Source organism: Diplotaxodon limnothrissa, linkage group LG3, assembly GCF_057381915.1.
Source record: "Diplotaxodon limnothrissa isolate DT_005_m linkage group LG3, D_limnothrissa_male_GT1.1, whole genome shotgun sequence".
Taxonomy (NCBI): Eukaryota; Metazoa; Chordata; class Actinopteri; order Cichliformes; family Cichlidae; genus Diplotaxodon; species Diplotaxodon limnothrissa.
The window spans coordinates 70,840,895-70,860,324 of NC_140598.1; the positions used below are offsets into that span (position 1 = coordinate 70,840,895).

General features: G+C 41.5%; 1 protein-coding gene across 3 annotated transcripts in view; it reads left to right on the forward strand.

Annotated features, from left to right (window-relative positions):
• Window positions 1–19,430, forward strand: part of ehbp1l1a (EH domain binding protein 1-like 1a) — a 47,732-nt gene that overhangs the window by 13,142 nt on the left and 15,160 nt on the right. For 2 of the 3 annotated variants that reach the window (XM_085349759.1, XM_085349760.1), the window contains exons 8-17: window positions 3,014–3,082; window positions 3,982–4,227; window positions 4,755–4,817; window positions 8,070–8,285; window positions 8,403–8,546; window positions 8,664–8,837; window positions 8,956–9,015; window positions 9,097–9,202; window positions 11,744–17,013; window positions 17,100–17,154. In XM_085349759.1, coding sequence (XP_085205885.1) covers window positions 3,014–3,082; window positions 3,982–4,227; window positions 4,755–4,817; window positions 8,070–8,285; window positions 8,403–8,546; window positions 8,664–8,837; window positions 8,956–9,015; window positions 9,097–9,202; window positions 11,744–17,013; window positions 17,100–17,154 — 6,403 coding nt within the window. Of the gene's footprint in view, window positions 1–3,013; window positions 3,083–3,981; window positions 4,228–4,754; window positions 4,818–8,069; window positions 8,286–8,402; window positions 8,547–8,663; window positions 8,838–8,955; window positions 9,016–9,096; window positions 9,203–11,743; window positions 17,014–17,099; window positions 17,155–17,348; window positions 17,553–19,430 lie in introns of all 3 variants that reach the window. The other variant, XM_085349758.1, reaches the window with a different exon arrangement.

A 19,430-nucleotide genomic window follows, 5' to 3' on the forward strand; every position in this document is an offset into this window, starting at 1 on the left:
ACACCCTGATCTAAAGCCTAACCTGTCGCCGTGCATTTTCCAATGTTTTTTTTTAAACATCTGTAACTCCTGAAACATTTGCTGTAATATTTTCTGCTACAAGAGTCAATGCATGCCTGCGCTTTTTAGGTTTTAAAATTTGCAGCTAGAAATATTGGATTTAAAGTGCAAATATGTACCTAAAAAGGCAATACCAGAATTAATACATACAGTGCCATGAACAAGTATTTGTCCCCTTCCTGATTTCTTCTGGGTGCTTTGCATGTTTGAGTGACGAAATGTTTCTCCCACTGAAAACGCGACGTCCAGATAACCAGAATGAACTTTTTGGGATTAGACAAAGATGACCTGAATAAATATAAAATTCAGCTTTTAAATGATGAATCATTTATTAAAAACGAAGGAGATCTACCTGCCCGGTGTGAACAAGTAGTTACTCCCATTTGAGGCTGGGCGATATGGCCTAAAATCCATATCGTGGTATAATTTGAAGCACGTGCGGTAACGATATATATCGCGATATATTCTTTTCTTCTGTATACCACATTTTCCGCACTATAATGCACACTTAAAATCCTTTAATTTTCTCAAAAATCAACAGTGCGCCTTATGTATGAATTCTGGTTGTGCTTACTGACCTCAAATCGATTTTATGTGGTACACGGCGCTCAAAAATCTGTCAAAAAATGTTTTAGTACGACTTTGGTAAGCTATGAAGCCGCACCGCTTGATGGATTGTCGGAGCATTACGGCCACCGTAGTCAGGAGCCTCGTGGAGTAATCTGGGTCCTAAACTCTGTCCGCTTCAGGTCCCAAAGTCAAACGAACACAGCCGCATCACTGAGAGTTAAAAACTGTCTAAAATCTTTCATCTTTAATAAAATGATCAGCATTGCTGCTTTACCAGGTGTAACAATTAATTTTAACACCCAGGCATCCATAAAAACAGGATTAGTTACATTTAACAGAGTTAGAAGCTAGCAGGAAGTTAGCTCGCTAGCTTTCACCTAAACATGATATAGCATGTTCTGACTGAGAGATTTTTGACAAAATTCAAACGTACAGCTCTGCTATCACTTCCAACATGAATGAAGACAGAAAACTAAACAGCAGTGACGTTTGCAGGGTTACTGAAGTTGGGCTAGCTGGTATATAATGATGTGCTACGTGATCGCTAGCGACACAGCTATGCTACCATAACATAAACACAGCGAAGCTGGAGAATGAATGCTAACTTTTTTCCACTCGATAAAAGTTAACGTGAGGGTTCCCGATGGTTAGAGACAAATAATAATAATGGATTGGATTTATATAGCGCTTTTCAAGGCACCCAAAGCGGTTTACAATGCCACTATTCATTCACTCTCACATTCACACACTGGTGGAGGCAAACTACGGTTGTAGCCACAGCTGCCCTGGGGCAGACTGACAGAAGCGAGGCTGCCATATTGCGCCATCGGCCCCTCTGGCCAACACCAGTAGGCGGTAGGGAAAAGTGTCTTGTCCAAGGACGCAACGACCAGGACAGAGAGCCCGGGGATCGAATCGGCGACCTTCCGGTTACAGATACGCGTCCCAACCCCCTGAGCCACGGTCGCCCCGCAGTGTCATGGCAGGATGCTGTAAGATATCGTGACACTCAGGCCTTATTACTGCCAGACCTAGGAATCAAGAAATCACTTGACTAGAACCTGCGTGACAAAGTGATGCTGACCAGAAAAAAATGGACTTCATGCCATGACTGAAAGAAACTGGAGAACAGCTGAGCAACGTAGTCATTGACTTCTATCAGTCTGGAAAGGGTTTCAAAGCCATTTCTAAGGGTTTGGGAATCTAGCCAACCAACAGAGGCGATCCTTCTTTGGAGTGGCCGGCCTATAACAACAACATTGATCTAAGTACACCATCATGACTCATTCAGGTGGCCTTAACAGAATCCAGAACAGCATCTAAAAAACTGCAGGCCTCACCTGCCTCAGCCCATGAGAGAGTTCCAAGGCAAAAACCACTTCTGACCCCAAAGACCTCAACGACTCGTCTCACATTAGCCAAAAAACTACTTGAATGACCTCCAAGACTTTTAAGAAAATATTCTCTGACCTGATGAGACAAAAGATTAACTTTTTGGAAGGTTTGACTACTAAAACTCTAAATATAGTGTTATATTTAATAAAAAGAACATGATACCAACAGTCAGAAATGGAGGTGGTACTGGGATGGTCTGGAGCTGCTTTCAAGCTTCTGTACCAGCAGAGACTACTATGATTGATGGAACCATGAATCCAGAAAATCAAATAATCTCCAGTTCAGGGCAGGAAAGTCAAGCATACTCGAATAATGCAGCAGGACTATGATCTGAAAAACACATCAGCAAGTCCACCTCTGAATGACTAAAAAACCAATCTGCTAAAAGTCTGAACTCTGCAAGGAAGAGAGCCAGAATTCCTCCACAGCGATGTGAAAGACTTGTTGCCAGTTATTGCAAACACTTGATTGTAGTTCTTGCTGCCAAGGGTGGCACGAGCAGTTATTAGGTTTGGAGGCAGTTAATTCATGATTTAATAAAGGCAGCAATTACTTTTTAACAGAAGGCCAGGTAGGTTTGGATGGCTTTGTTCCAATAATGAAATCGTAACTTTATTGTGTTGCACTGTATTTTGTATTTATTCTCCTTATCTTTGTCTGATATTAAAATTTTCTTGATTTGTAACAACAAATATGAAAAAACTAAGAAATCTTGAAAAGGGCTCATATGTTTTTCATGGCACTTCCAAACAGATTTGTTCTGTTTCTGGTAGATATGGAATCAATGCCACATGAACGAAGCATTTTAGAAACTGTTTTTAGCTTAGACTCATGTTGGAGGGAGGAAATTATGCCCCTTCTCTCTATTCTGTTTCTCTTTGAACTTATATTCCTTAACTGTTGCTGCTTCCTTTTTGGTTTCCTATATAAAATGTGCTTTCCGTTCTTTTAATCACTCTGCCTGCTGTTTTCTTTCTTCATACAAAAGCCTCTGCTTCCCCCACTGAAAGAGTTCATGATCTGGCCTGGAGGCCTGTAGTTGAATTAGGCCCCACAGGTAATTCTCACTTCTGTGAATTTATTATCATTTCTCTTCCTCCTTTCAGTTCCTCTCTTCCACTTTCCACACTCACATATGTTTTCTTAAAAATAACACAAAAACCCACTTTCATATATGCATCTGCGACTTTACTTTAACCCTCTAAACCAGGTTGTCAAACTTCAGGCCTCGAGGGCCGGTGTCCTGAAACCTTTTCATGTGTCACTGCTGCAACATCCCTCGAGGACTGGAGTTTGACACCCTGATCTAAAGCCTAACCTGTCGCCGTGCATTTTCCAATGTTTTTTTTTAAACATCTGTAACTCCTGAAACATTTGCTCAAATGAAAAAATTCCAAAGCTTCCTAAAAGCAGCGATTTGTGCTTTTCAGTTTTATTAGAGTAATTACGGTAATGCCAGGCATGGTGTTGCATTAAAGTTTGGTTGAAAGAAGAGAGAGTCAGTGTGATGGAGCTCTGCAGAAAACAGACATTTTAAAGGCATTTTGGTTCTTTTTATTGTGTTTTTTTAAAAATTTGTTTTGTTTTTGTTGTTTTCTGTGTTATTTGACAAGATCTGGATGTGGCGCCTTGCCTGGGAGGACCATACTGACCCTAATATCACTGAAAAGCACAGAGTTGGTGCTTTTATAAACCATTGCAATTTTTCGATTGTGCCCCTGGAACAAGAGTTACATTAATTTGACCTAAAGGTTTGGCCTAAAACTGATTTAATGGGTTAAAATCAGTGTCCAACCTGACCTTTTTATTTATTAGAGCCAGTTTGGGAGTTTGGGAGTACACATGTCATTATGTTTTTACATTTCTGCTTGTTTCCTGTTTCCTGCTGACCTTTATTTAATTTCTTTATTTTCCATCTTCTCCCTTATCCCTGTGCATGTCATATCTTTCACTCAGTGACCTCAGAGACTGATAGGAAAAGGTCTTCTGGCATTTCTTCCACCTTTTCAGCACCATCTTATCCTCTACTGTCACTGCCAGTCCCTGATCCATCTGTTCCATCTTTCTCATTGCAAACCCACGCACAACCACCGAGCACTACCCAGCAAGCTCGGCCCTCTCCCGATGCCTACTCGTTGCCAGCCTTTGCACACTCTCACCTTCCTGTACTCCCCAAAATCTTCCAGCACACTGTTGGATCAGGTACTGGTCAACAGATGTTACTAGTTTTGTGTGCTTCCCTTTCTTCTCTTTGACCCTGAGAGCCCATTTTTAAAGGGATTATCTGCATTTGATTTAATGCATCAATGCATCTGTTGCACCAGTTGCAGAGCTGAAGCACTTTCTGTTAAAGGAGTGTATGTTCATGGATTTACACCTATTCTTAGTAAAGTTAGGATAAAACTGCAGCTCACTGTTGATATTTCTTTCTCATTATATCCTATTATAATGCTAGAAGTCATTATTATAGCTAATGCTGCAACAACTGAGGTGAGGCTGTAGGTTACTCCTGCCATCAAACTCATCTCCACTGCCTGCACTCTCTCCTTCACCTCTCATGTGCATTTTCATAAATGCTGTGAATCCTGTCTTCTGGTTGTAGCGTAGTTAACAGTCTGCATATTTTCACTTGCTCTCGTTATTTGTCTTTTATCTTCACACTGCTCCCTTTCTCTTCTGATTCTGGCGCTTCCTGGACATGTTCTGCTGGCGTCTCGTGGACATTTCAGCTCCTCAAAGGCCCCAAAGCTTCCATTTTGGCTCCTCTTCAACTGAAGCCTTGAAGGCCCAAGGTTTCCTCTCTTTAATTTCTTCAAAATTCCCCTTTACCCTCTGATCCATCTTTCTATCTCCCTCAATCCTCAAATTCCTTGCAAACAGCTTTGTTTTGGAAAAAACAAAGCCGTTTGCAAGGAATCCCGTTCTGCTCTGTTCGTATTGACATTAGAGTAGATGCATCATGTAAACTGGTATTTATGTATTTAGGGTAATGCTGCACTTCAGGGTAAAACATCCATTTAAGCAAACATACCATAAAATGTATGAAGGAAATAAAATCTGATAGCAACAGGTAAACTAAAGGTGGGTCCACACAGGAAGTGATACTTTGCTTTGTTGCTTAGTTGGTGTTCAGCTGATGTTCCTGTCTTAGGTTGCCTGGGTAACCATTTCATGGATGTGCTGTCCTAGCCAGCCAATGCTATCCTGGCTATCTTGGCAGTTGCTTCTTGTCTTGGAATTGAGAAAGGTTTAACTCAGGACTGAGTTCCCGTGCCCTCTAGCTCCCCACGCCCATTATTAGACACTGTGAAGTAGCATAACGTAAGCAGCAAGGAAGGTGATAAGTAAACAGCATCAGCAGACTATTTAAGCTTCTTTTAAATATACTTTATTTCTGGCATCTCCATAAAACAATCAACCTGGTAGGAAAACATCCCACTTGCTTTATACAGGATTTTATCCACACCTGAACCTCGTTAGTCTCTACCATCGAAACAAATAGGTCGGACCAAACAATACAATTCTAAACAAAGAACAGGAATAAGATTATGCATGAAATTGACAAACTCATTTACTCAGCTAAATGGTTTGAAAAGTAAAACACTGCATGAAGTACAACTCAAAAGGCTACTTTAAAGAAAATAATCAATACAAAATGAAAAAAAACTTCATTTGGTTACACCCAGTGATGCAATTAATGACCTCATGACCCTATACCCACATAGCAAGCAGGTCTGGCCCGGAGCTGGTATCAAGCCGGCACTGCTGGCTGACCTCTGGCATGATAAGACGTATGTGATCCAGATATGGGCCAGGCCTGGCATAGATGGCACTGTCTATGTGATTGCATGCTCATAGAAAACAGGTCTGGCCCGGATCCGGCATCAAGCTGGCACTTCTGACTGACTGGTGTCATGGCAGGGTGTATGTCAACCAGATGTGGGCCAGGTCTGGCAATGATGGCACTATTCATGTTCCTGTTTTCCTATTTTAGTTAGAGGACCCAAATGCCTTGTTGCAATACTATACTGCTATGGTAGCCAACGTTTCAAATGCAGGTTTGACAGGTTTGTTAGTTTACACTTTATCCAAAACCTAGTGACGGTTTACTCATGGTCACCACCGGGTGGCTGTAGCTCAGGAGGAAGAGCAGGTCAGCTACTGATCGGAAGGTTGGTGGTTCAATCCCTGGCTCCTCCAGTCGGCATGTCAAGAGTGTGAATGTGAATGAATGCAGTTAGGAAGCACTCAGTTTAGAGAAAGTGGGTGAATGTGGCATAGAGCACTTTGAGTAATCTGGGAGAGCAAAAAAGCGCTATAAAAGAACAGAGTTATGTTACTTTTGCACTATTATGTTCCGGCACATGTTGTTATTACATGGCTTGATTAAGGTACACATTAGGCTGACATCTGAGCCAGCAGTGTGTCTGCAACTGGCCTTGTGCTGGCCCATGTGTGGGCCACCTCTGGCAAACCAGATCTGGGCCACCAAAGGGCCGTCATTCTTTGCGGCATGTGGGCCATGTGTAAGCACATTGTGTGGGCCAGATCAGGGCCATACCAACTTTGCTATGTGGGTATAAACAGGAAATACTTGGCGGCCCTTCCCATATACCCGTCTTAAATATAGGACCTGAATACATGGACAAACATGGTAATTATAACCAAAGCAATATGAAGAAACATAATTTACCGGACATTTGCCTGTGAACAGAAGAAAATTCAAATGACCTGATGGTTAGTAGTGTTTGCTTTAAAACATATGCATGGATGTAATAGATGTAACTGCTGCTACCACAAACAAACCCAGGATAGTGTGTCAAACAAAGTTACACCAGCAATGTATAAATTAAAGCATTATGGCTAACTGTAAATTAACAAGGAAATAAGTTATCAATTCGGTTAAGGGACAAGTGGTAATACAAGCAGAATACAAGCTCACACACACACACACACACACACACACACACACACACACACACACACACACTATCGTGGTCTAAACATATCATGCATTATTAGCTCTGTATGCTGCTCAGTAACACTGGATATTTATTGCTCACTGTAACTGATGCTCATGTTGGTTGGTGCTGTGGTTTCCCTGCTGTGCTGTTTCTTTTTCTCAGCAGGTGATCGAGCAGATTTTCAGTTTCTTTTCTTTCCCCCTCGTCTTTCTCTTTCCTGGCCCCCCAGTCCTGTACGTTCTGTTTGTAATAAAATCTAAATAATAAAAATTGAACAAACTATGCCAGTCAAGTGGACCATTATAGCAAAAGCTGTGGTGGTCCACTTGGGAAAATCAATCTGTTGGGCAGACGGGACGGGCAGGAGTCCCAAAAACCTGAAAAGTGTTTTAAATATCTCCGTCCAGCCTACACATGGGATTTAAATCAGGATAGATCTCAGCAGTTTCTCTTTGCACAATATTCCAAACAAAGAATCCATGTCTTCCTATGATGAAACCAGTTTGGCCTTGAGATGTGATAGAGGGAAGCCGAGCATGTTGGTAGGTGGTTAAAGTGTTAAAGTTGACCCACTGCTTCACAGGCTGTTCCTGTCTCAGTGGCCTCTGGCCCCACGTCACTGCTGGTCACTTCCTGTGTGGACCCATCATTAGAAGTATAGTTTTCATATTGAGAATGAGACTTACTGATCTGAATCTATTTTGAGAACAGACCATTACATTAAGCACTGACAGAGCTCTGATGTCATAGCTTTGAAAATAACTGCAGAATAAATACTTTCATATGTTAAATACTAAAACTAAATGTATCCTTGGAAAGTTGTCAAACTGCTGCCAAATGTAGTGTTTTACACAAAGTAGTGTGTCATGCAGCCGATGTTATATGTAGTACTCTGCATGCACAGGTAAGCGTCCCTTGTATATTTTCACATGTGAAAAGTTTGCTGTCTTGATTATCACAATAATGCAGCGATAACTTTTCTTTTCTCTTCTTTTCTTTTCTTTTCTTTTCTTTTCTTTTCTTTTCTTTTCTTTTCTTTTCTTTTCTTTTCTTTTCTTGTCTTGTCTTGTCTTTTCTCAGCCTGTACTAGTGCACGTAGAGAGCAGAGTGGTCCTTCTTTTTCCTCTGTTTCCTCATCATCATCCTCAGCTCTACTCAGCTCTTTCCCTATACCTCCGCCACGTCCTGCTCTCAAAGCCTGCTCCACCTCTGAAAAGCTTGCCCCACCTCTGCTAGAGTCTGATATGGGGTCTGCCCATATCAAACCTACAAGTCTACCGTTTTCCCCAGAGTCAGGTAAAGGGACAGAGATTAAAGTGTAGACCAAGCAGATATTTTCCACACCCTTTACTTGACCTTTACCTTTGGTTTTTCCTTACTCTGTCCTCCCATGTTTTCCCCTTTGTTTTCCAGCTTCCTGGCAGACTGAATGGAGGCCTCCTAAATCTCAGGTCCCTCTAGCACAGCTGGCCCACTCTCCTACGTCTCTGCATCCCTTTGTCAGTGATCCTGGACAAGCTGCACTTCTGCAGAAAAAGCAGAGACTAGAGATGCCATGTAATTCTGCTCTACTTTAAACCCAGACCAGTACTCTGCCATGTTGATCAGAGGCTGCTTGCTGTACTTCTCTTTCATTCGTCTCTGTTTTTCCCTTCTTGTTTTCTTTCCTGTCAGCTTCATCTTCTCTGCCCACTGCTCAGCCTTTAGATGAGAAACCCAGCGGAGGGTCTGGATATGTTTCTTTTTGGAAACCTCAGGTCACATCTGCATTAGAGACCGCCTCACCTTCTCTACATCTTTCCTCTGCTCATGTGTTTCCTTCTCTTTCAGTCTGTGAACATGATGCAGGTACATGGTTAGGTTCAGCACAGAAAAGAGTGTAGCTGCTATGCTAGCGTGATGGCACACGAACCTCGTTTTTTAGCTTGATTTGTAAAATCGTATCTTTGCTTTTCCTTCTTATTAGAGTTCAAAAGACAGCTGAGCACCCTGAATGAAGAGGATAACCAGTGCACAGCACCCACAGGTAAGCATCAAGTCAGCATTCAGTGGGGTAAGGCCTACAGTACGGACTGCATGGCTAACTCTCTGAACTGTATGTTATTAGCCTCTAACCCTGGAGGCCCAGCCAGCCAAAGGTCAGAGAAGGTCAGAGCTTCAGAGAGGAAAAGAGATACAGCGTGTGGACTCGACACTGCCAAAGCATCAGCAGGGTAAGTTGTTCCTGCAGGCTGCTTGAGTTTGGCACTTCTGAACATTTGCTGTGTTTTCACGATCGTCTAACAATAATCCACGTTCCCATATCACAACATTTTTGCTTATGGTTCTATCAAACTGTAGTTTCGAGAGTACTTCATGAGGTGTAGTTATCCTTGTTTAATTGGCCTATAAAAATGAAAAACACTGTTTTTCCTCTTTAAGGTTATATTCTCATGTAATTCTGAGCCACTTTATTTGAAGCTGCTGTGTAACGACATTGTCTGGAAGTTATGTTCTCTCCATTTGTGCTTTGTCAGAACTTTTGATTGGATTTTCATTTTTTAACAAAGTCACAGTGAAACAAATCTGAGTAGTGAGGTGTGCAAAGATTGTGTTTGTGTGACCAACAAATCCCCAATTTTTCAGTGTAGCAAAATTACATGCTGGCATGCTATGCAACAGTTTCACTGTTGTCCACGTGAGACAAATTTAGGAAACAAACCAGTGAATTTTGAAATAAACAACGATCATGCTCGTGGTCTCACCGTGCAACTGAGATTTTCCTTTTTTGGCCTGGGAACGATGTATTCATCAAATAACCTGCTGAAAGCTCAGAGACTCACATGAGCAGCAATCCTCAACGGGAAATCTTGCACCGAAAAAACACACATTTAGTTTATTTTCTGCAAGTATTCAACTTTACAAGAGGAGGTAAAACAGGACTCACTTTAAGGGATTTAAAAATAGCACCTGAACTGTAAAGAGTTACACAGGAAGATGATTCTGGTGGGGAATAGAAAAAAAGTATTTATTTATTATTACATAATGTTTAATGTGACTCAGGAAGTGTTGCTTTTAATAAATGATAATAGTGTCATAATTGTAAGAAGAACATGTATTTACTGAGCAACAACGCGGTCTACAAGAAAGAATGAACAAAACAGCCTCGAGATCAAGAAAATAAATTGCACTAATTGCAAAAATTAGTGCAATAAATTTTTTTTGAGTTTGCACTAATTGCAAAAATGCAATTTTTTATTACAATATATAAAACCACCCCATGCTATTTCAGTCCCGAAAAAATTCACAGAATGCGTGGCATGCTTTGGAAAGATGGACGCATCGGAGAGCAACTTGGAGTTTGTATCTTGCCCAAAGATGTTTGGCGTGCAGACTGGAGCAGCCTGGGATCAAACCACTAACCTTCCTTAACCTTAGTAGATGACCTGCTCTACCTCAGAGCAGCTACATCCACCTCAAGGAAACAGTCAACAACATCCACTGAAAGAACATTTCTTTAGTAAGGCTTCTGTCAAGTCGAGTTACGCCTGATATATTGTCTCTAATCAAGCTGCATAAGAAGTCATGAACCTTTCCCATCAAGGCTGCTGAAATTCAAGTCAACCAATCATCATCTCAACTGAACAGGGTTGGAAAGTTATGAGAAAAGGCCAGACCAATCAGATTTTAGATCTGATTTTAGACTCCATGTTAAGAAGATGACGCGGTTGCTTTAAAAACAGTGTTTGAGTTCCCTGTTTGATGTTTCTGGGTGAAATTTTTGAAACTTCTGCTTTTTGATTCTGCTTTTAGAAATGTGATTTGTAAAATGTGGCACTCAATTCCTGACAGGCCACTATTTGTGATTGCTAGTCCCTTGCTTTGCATTGTGATGCAGTGATGTGATACATTGTTACAGCTAAACACCAGCTGGCAGAATTCTTATTTGTAGTTTGCATCAGTTGTGTAGTTTTGAACTTTTTTGTGGTTGCTAAAAATATAAAGTAAGTTAAAGTTACAAAGGAGAGAGAGTGTTGCCAAAGGAGCTGAGATCACTGAAGTCACTTTCAGAGTCACTGGTTGCCATTACGTCAGATTATGGTATTACTGGTATGCTAGGAACAGTGAAACAGTGAGAGCAGGTAAGTGTATGTGAGCGTGATACCTGACCTCTGCTCTGGATGCCATTAATTATGCTCTTTTTATGAGATGAGCTTCAGTTGTTGTTATTGTCACTATTCCAACAATAGTGATGTTACTGAGCAACACTGGTTGCAGCTAAAAGCACTGAATATAAAGCAAATAAAAAAGTAATCAAAGACTATGCATTGCAACAAAGTCAGAAGAAATGGAAAAAAAAAGTTGCACAGTCGCTGTGGAATCATCATCAGCAAAATGTTGTGACTTGGTGCTTTGTTTGTGGGGTGCAGTTCTTGAGTGTGGTGTCTTAGTACTGGACTGTTTGTTGTGAAATGCATTTGTCGAATACCATGCATGACATTATGAAGTTATTAAAGGAACAAAGAGTAGTAACAGTGCTTTATTCGAGCGTGTTATTTTAAAAAAATGATTTTAAAATGATTTTAAAAGATTTATATCTACTTCACAGTGACCGTAACCCTGTACCAGAGTTTCACTGTATTATTATGAAGATTATGAACTTGAATTGCATTGATCTTTAATAAAATGATTTAATATATTTATTATATTATTGTGGCATCCTCCTCCTTGACTGTAGAGTATTGACTGTGACTTTGTATTTACCTTTTCTTTAGTGATGAAAACGTGGTTTTACTGCAGTCAACATGTTCGATTGGTGCTGCAAAACCACTATCCCAAACCCAAGTAAATAACGCTGAACAGCAACTACAAAAACCTCCAAATAGTAGCACCATTCAATGGGAAGAGCTACCAAAAATGACTACAGAAAGTTATCCTGCAGACAGGATCATTCTGTGGGAAGAGCTACCAAAGGTGACTACAGAGGAAATTAGAAAAGCACCACAGAAAGACAGTGAGATGATGAAAGAAATGGCTGACACGCAGATGGAGACAAATAGAAAAGCTGGGATACTGTTGCCTGGCCCAACCATCAGCAGCACATTTGGATTTCCTACTACTTCTGAACAAACATCTGAATCCCTTGTGCACAATGAATCTACTTGGAAAAAGTCATCAAAAGATTTTGAAGTTGCAACCACAGAACTTGCTCTTCACCCAGAAGGAGACGTATATCTAGAAATAGATAAAAATGTTTGCCAGCCTAGTGCACAATGTGTGCAAAGTTGTGTGGCGCCTGAAACGGGCTATAAACAGGTTAATTTTTTGGGGACCTGTTCCAGGTTGACAAACATTGCTGGCATGCCATCCAAAATGCCACCAGATTATGAAAAACAGTGGCGTGTTGATCGAAAGCTAATCTGGAAGAAACAATCTCAAATACAGCGAATATTACCACCATCTTCATTAGAGAAGAATGAAAGTGAAAAGAAGGAAATGGTTTCACTGGCACGCTGTTGCCCCAGGAAGGCTAGAAATCCAGGATTCCCATCTGTGTCTCAATACAGTTATACAAATCACTTTGGTCCAGATGTATGCAGCATACCTGGCTCAGAATCTGTTATTGATAGCAGATCAAAGATGTCGCAAGAAGAATTTAGTGCCATGACTGAAAGAGAAGTGTTACTAAGAGAGAAGGATGGAATTCAAGAACCGGGAGTTTTGACGCCAACATGTCCAGAGCATTCCTCAATAACAGACATGACCGTGATTCCACAATCTACTATAGTAAAGTGTGGATTGGCTAAAAACAGCATTTTAGGTTCTTGTCCAAAAATCTCTCTAATTGAAGGCATTCCCTCATTATTGGAGAATCCTTTCAGCAAAAACTGGATAACAGATTTTAGACCTTTAGCAGTAAAACAAGCGAAACTCAACCTCATAATGACTGAATATAGCCTTGACCATGGTGAAATGAAGGTAATGTCAACCTTTGCCTCGATTTGTCCAAAAGAAGCTTCTGTCCCAGGATTTCCATCTGTTTTTGCACCGACAGTAATCTGTAATAAGTCTAGAATGCTCAGTCTCCTTCCATCTTCCCCCACTGTCTCCAGTATAGCTGGTTTTCCATCATTACAAGCTGACAGCAAAAACTGGAACACCATTCATCAACCATTGTGGAAGAAGCCGTCTGAAAGGGAGCTCGTGTTAGTAATGGAGCTCGATAAAATACCTAAAAACATGAATGGAATCGTTTCTCTTGCACAAAGTTGCTCAAGGAATTCGTGCATCTTTGGGTTTCCCTCTGTGCCAAATCCCAGATTGTATAATGTTGCAGATATGACAGATATGGTCAGTCTTTCATGCTCATGCCCCAAACTGTCACAAATAGCCGGATTTCCATCATATTATGATTCAAAAGACTGGATAATAAGCAAGGAACCACTGTTTGAACCAAGAATGAAAGACAAGCAGATGGACAGAGAGAGCAAAATGACAAGTAATGAGAGAGTAATGAAATTAATGGTTTTCCTTCTACCAACTTGTCCCAAAGTTTCAAGTATTCCTGGTTTCCCATCTGTTCCATGTCCCAAAATTCATGGCCTGAATATGGTCAACCTCCTTCCTTTGTGTCCAGTAATTTCTGCTGTACCTGGATTTTCATCGATTGAATCACATCTGAACGTGGGATGGCCATCTGAAACGGATTTACTGATGCACAGACCACAAAGGAATACTCATCTTAGCATAATCTGCTCACCAGTGATCATAGACAAACCAAGCCACATGCTTCCTTTAGTTCCATCGTGTACAAGATCATCATTGATTCCAGGCTTTCCTACTGTCACTAAATACAATATCCTAACTCTCCTACCCGCTTGCCCGCAAGTATCAAGTTTGCCAGGGTTTGCCTCACTCAAAGTGGGCTTAAAATCCCAGTGGCTTTTAGATCCATATACTTATGGATCTATGCATAAAAATCCAAAGGAGACAGTTTTTCTTAAAGATGTTCCAAATCAAAATGCAGAGATTATGCATTTAATGGCGCCAGCTTGCCCAGAAAACTCCAGAATCCCTGGATTCCAGTCTGCGCCCCATTACAATTCCAAGAATAAATCCAGAATAAGTTTTGTACCTTACTGTGCCAGTGCTTCATGTATCAAGGGATTTGCATCCATGACTCCAGTACCAAGCACAGGTTGGCTAAGTGAAACAAAATCTATTTTGTCAAGACCTCAGAAGAAAATGGCAGAAATGTTTGTGGTACTTACTCAACAGGTCAAGTCGGATTGCTTCAACGTAAACATACTGTTGCCTGGCCCAACCATCAGCAGCACATTTGGATTTCCTACTACTTCTGAACAAACATCTGAATCCCTTGTGCACAATGAATCTACTTGGAAAAAGTCATCAAAAGATTTTGAAGTTGCAACCACAGAACTTGCTCTTCACCCAGAAGGAGACGTATATCTAGAAATAGATAAAAATGTTTGCCAGCCTAGTGCACAATGTGTGCAAAGTTGTGTGGCGCCTGAAACGGGCTATAAACAGGTTAATTTTTTGGGGACCTGTTCCAGGTTGACAAACATTGCTGGCATGCCATCCAAAATGCCACCAGATTATGAAAAACAGTGGCGTGTTGATCGAAAGCTAATCTGGAAGAAACAATCTCAAATACAGCGAATATTACCACCATCTTCATTAGAGAAGAATGAAAGTGAAAAGAAGGAAATGGTTTCACTGGCACGCTCTTGCCCCAGGAAGGCTAGAAATCCAGGATTCCCATCTGTGTCTCAATACAGTTATACAAATCACTTTGGTCCAGATGTATGCAGCATACCTGGCTCAGAATCTGTTATTGATAGCAGATCAAAGATGTCGCAAGAAGAATTTAGTGCCATGACTGAAAGAGAAGTGTTACTAAGAGAGAAGGATGGAATTCAAGAACCGGGAGTTTTGACGCCAACATGTCCAGAGCATTCCTCAATAACAGACATGACCGTGATTCCACAATCTACTATAGTAAAGTGTGGATTGGCTAAAAACAGCATTTTAGGTTCTTGTCCAAAAATCTCTCTAATTGAAGGCATTCCCTCATTATTGGAGAATCCTTTCAGCAAAAACTGGATAACAGATTTTAGACCTTTAGCAGTAAAACAAGCGAAACTCAACCTCATAATGACTGAATATAGCCTTGACCATGGTGAAATGAAGGTAATGTCAACCTTTGCCTCGATTTGTCCAAAAGAAGCTTCTGTCCCAGGATTTCCATCTGTTTTTGCACCGACAGTAATCTGTAATAAGTCTAGAATGCTCAGTCTCCTTCCATCTTCCCCCACTGTCTCCAGTATAGCTGGTTTTCCATCATTACAAGCTGACAGCAAAAACTGGAACACCATTCATCAACCATTGTGGAAGAAGCCGTCTGAAAGGGAGCTCGTGTTAGTAATGGAGCTCGATAAAATACCTAAAAACATGAATGGAATCGTTTCTCTTGCACAAAGTTGCTCAAGGAATTCGTGCATCTTTGGGTTTCCCTCTGTGCCAAATCCCAGATTGTATAATGTTGCAGATATGACAGATATGGTCAGTCTTTCATGCTCATGCCCCAAACTGTCACAAATAGCCGGATTTCCATCATATTATGATTCAAAAGACTGGATAATAAGCAAGGAACCACTGTTTGAACCAAGAATGAAAGACAAGCAGATGGACAGAGAGAGCAAAATGACAAGTAATGAGAGAGTAATGAAATTAATGGTTTTCCTTCTACCAACTTGTCCCAAAGTTTCAAGTATTCCTGGTTTCCCATCTGTTCCATGTCCCAAAATTCATGGCCTGAATATGGTCAACCTCCTTCCTTTGTGTCCAGTAATTTCTGCTGTACCTGGATTTTCATCGATTGAATCACATCTGAACGTGGGATGGCCATCTGAAACGGATTTACTGATGCACAGACCACAAAGGAATACTCATCTTAGCATAATCTGCTCACCAGTGATCATAGACAAACCAAGCCACATGCTTCCTTTAGTTCCATCGTGTACAAGATCATCATTGATTCCAGGCTTTCCTACTGTCACTAAATACAATATCCTAACTCTCCTACCCGCTTGCCCGCAAGTATCAAGTTTGCCAGGGTTTGCCTCACTCAAAGTGGGCTTAAAATCCCAGTGGCTTTTAGATCCATATACTTATGGATCTATGCATAAAAATCCAAAGGAGACAGTTTTTCTTAAAGATGTTCCAAATCAAAATGCAGAGATTATGCATTTAATGGCGCCAGCTTGCCCAGAAAACTCCAGAATCCCTGGATTCCAGTCTGCGCCCCATTACAATTCCAAGAATAAATCCAGAATAAGTTTTGTACCTTACTGTGCCAGTGCTTCATGTATCAAGGGATTTGCATCCATGACTCCAGTACCAAGCACAGGTTGGCTAAGTGAAACAAAATCTATTTTGTCAAGACCTCAGAAGAAAATGGCAGAAATGTTTGTGGTACTTACTCAACAGGTCAAGTCGGATTGCTTCAACGTAAACATGATAGCACAAGTGGGGTCTTGCCCCAAAAAAGCCAGAGCATCCGGTTTTCCGTCTGCTCAAATTACAAACAAATCACCAAATATGGTCAGCCTAAACTCTTCTGCTCCATGTGTTTCATGCATCCCAGGTTTTCCATCAGCCAGAAGGCATAGTGCTGAATCTATGAACATACAAACCGTGGCAACATTCAACAAGATCTTGTTTAAAAACCTACGCAATAAAAGAATTAGCATTGGAGAGTTTCCTGCAAAACAAGACCATAAGCAAGATGAAGTTAAGAACATGGTAGCAATGGCTCCATCGTGTCCAAAACTCACTCAAACTCCTGGGTTCCCCAGTATTTTGCAATTGAATCCAACTGCAAAAACAATGCCTGTGCCACCTGCAACTAAGAAGCAAACCTTGCAAGAATTACCTCATGCAGAGTCATATCTCAAAGACACAGGAAATCCTGGTGTTTCTTTTGTACCTGGTAGCAGTCCAAGCACAGAACTTTCATATGGTGAGACATTTGTAATGTTAATATAAAGCTCGGAGTTATCTTTCTTTGCCATACATTTTAATCCATTTGATTTTTCTTTTAAACAGAAGAGAAACTTAAAATTGGTGCCAAGCAAAACATAGAACTTAATGTAGATAATAGGTAAGTGGACGTGCCTGATGCTCTTGCGTTTTTTGCATTTAGTGTTTGCCTAACATGCACTGCTTCGGCCAGCAAATTTAGATTGCATGGTAAACTGACAACAAATATGACGTTGAATTTCATGATATTATAATTTTAGTGCTAATTAAGTTTTAACAGCCAGGCTTTAAAATCCTTTATATTCGGGTCCTCAGAAAATCTGAAATAGAGAGGACAGCAGAGGAAGACCTAAGAGTGAAGAAACCATTGGAAAGATCTGAGCTGGTGGGAATCTTAGGTTGGGAACTATTGGAAGCTGAAGGAACAATAACAGAAAAAAAAGGAGAATCCTCTCTATCAGAAAAGGAAAAAGATATCTCTGGATTAGTGGGTGCTATTGTGGGTGTTTTCCACAAAGGGTAAGTGTTCAAACTGAAACCAACTGCATAAAGCATGGGTTGCTTATTAATAATCCTAGACAGAGTCTGATATTTCAGTGTCCAGGTCATTCTAGACTTGTGACACTGTTTGTGCTCACGGTGCAGTTTTCACTTTATCTTTATGTGCCAACATCCACAGGCTGGCTCTTTTAGTCAGCCTCGTCCACGTTGGTCAACCCCGCTCACCTGCTGGGACTAAAAGCCCCCAGCCCTTGTAATAAATTGGTACAATCTATATGAAGAGAAGAAGGCAGTTTCTTTCTGTAGACTCTGGAGACAAGCGAATGTGCCAGTAGCCTTTGGCTAAATCCAGCATTGTGAAAAAGCAAGCAGTGCCCAACTGGTCTAGGAGTTTGTCGACCTGGGACATGGGGTAAGCTGGGGCAATGGTTGAATTTGGTACGCTGGGCTCAAACTCATCTCAATCCTTAACCGAGCTCACCAGAGAAGCAGTATCAGCCTCTCTCCATTCTTTTAGGAGGTTGAGGTGGTATATTTGTGTGGCTTCACCCCTGTCTGACCGCACCACTTCATAGTCAATATCAACCACTCCCCGTGTGACCACCGAGGGTCCTTGCCACTTGGTGAGTAATTGTGAGCTTGATGAAGGGAGCAATACAAAATGTCTTAGCCTAGTCCCTCTATTGTACAGCCACTGCTGATGTTACTGGGCAGGGGGGCGATTCTCCTGTGGAAACTGGACTAAAGCCTTGCTCTCAGGTCCAGGATGTATTGAATTTTATTTTTCCCTGGGTGAGACCTTCATCCCATTTTTCTTTAATCAGGTCCAACACTACCTGTGGGTTTCTGCCAAACAGCAACTAAAAGGGAGAAAACTCGGTGGAGTCTAGCCAGTGATACCAGTTACTCTCATCCTTGTCTTGACTTCGTTGACTTGTCTTGTTCAGCGACTCCACCAGCTTGTCATTCTCAGGGTGGTAGACGCTGGCCTTAACAGATTAATCAGGCTGGTTCACCAGAAGACATTCTGTGGAGGATGCACTAGGCAGACCACTTTTTTGGCTTTATTCAATAGATACAGTTAATGTATCAATTGAAAGCAGAGAGAGGGGAAGATATGTAGCAAAAGGCCATGGGTCAGAATCAGGGCCAGCTGCTTTCAGCTGTACGGCATATGGCTGCATGCTTATCCCAGTGAGCTAAAGTGGCACCCAGAGAAAACCATTCATCACTCGGTCAAAGCTGAGTGTAGTATCTTTATGAGAATGCTCTAGTGGAAAATATTCCATGGAGCGAATCACTGGAACCGGCGGGTTCTCCAGTGAAGGCCCTGTTGTTTCCATGTCGCTAGAGTCCGCATGCTGTGCCTTGAGGCAACTGTTGTTGTGATTTGGCACTATATAAATACAATTCCATTGAATTAAACTGACATGTCACCCCTACAGACACCCATTAGCTTTCTAAATCCAGTCAAATCTGGTCCCAGGGTGTGAAAGTCGGGAGCTAACCACAGCCTTAAGTCGGTGCATTTAATTCACCAGCACTATGGGATATTAAGGGATATCCACACTCTTAAATTCCACCCACTCTGCTTCCAACAATGCCCCCGGTCAACACAAGGTTTGGTGAACCAGGGTCTGCTTGCAGCTCGAATCCACCATAGCCCATTGTGTACTCCGTTAGCACCTTACTGCAGCCTTGTACGTCGCTCTTGGACTGGGGGAGGGCGTCGGAGGGCCGATGGTGTAGAGCAGCTGTCCTGCTCCCTCAGCTACCATTTGAGCCAGCATCTCCATGGCTGCATGGGTCATGAGTACACAGCATGTCGGGAACTTGGGCGCCACCGTAACATACTCCGTTTAGTCGTAGTCCCGACATGCCGCACACTGCTTGTGC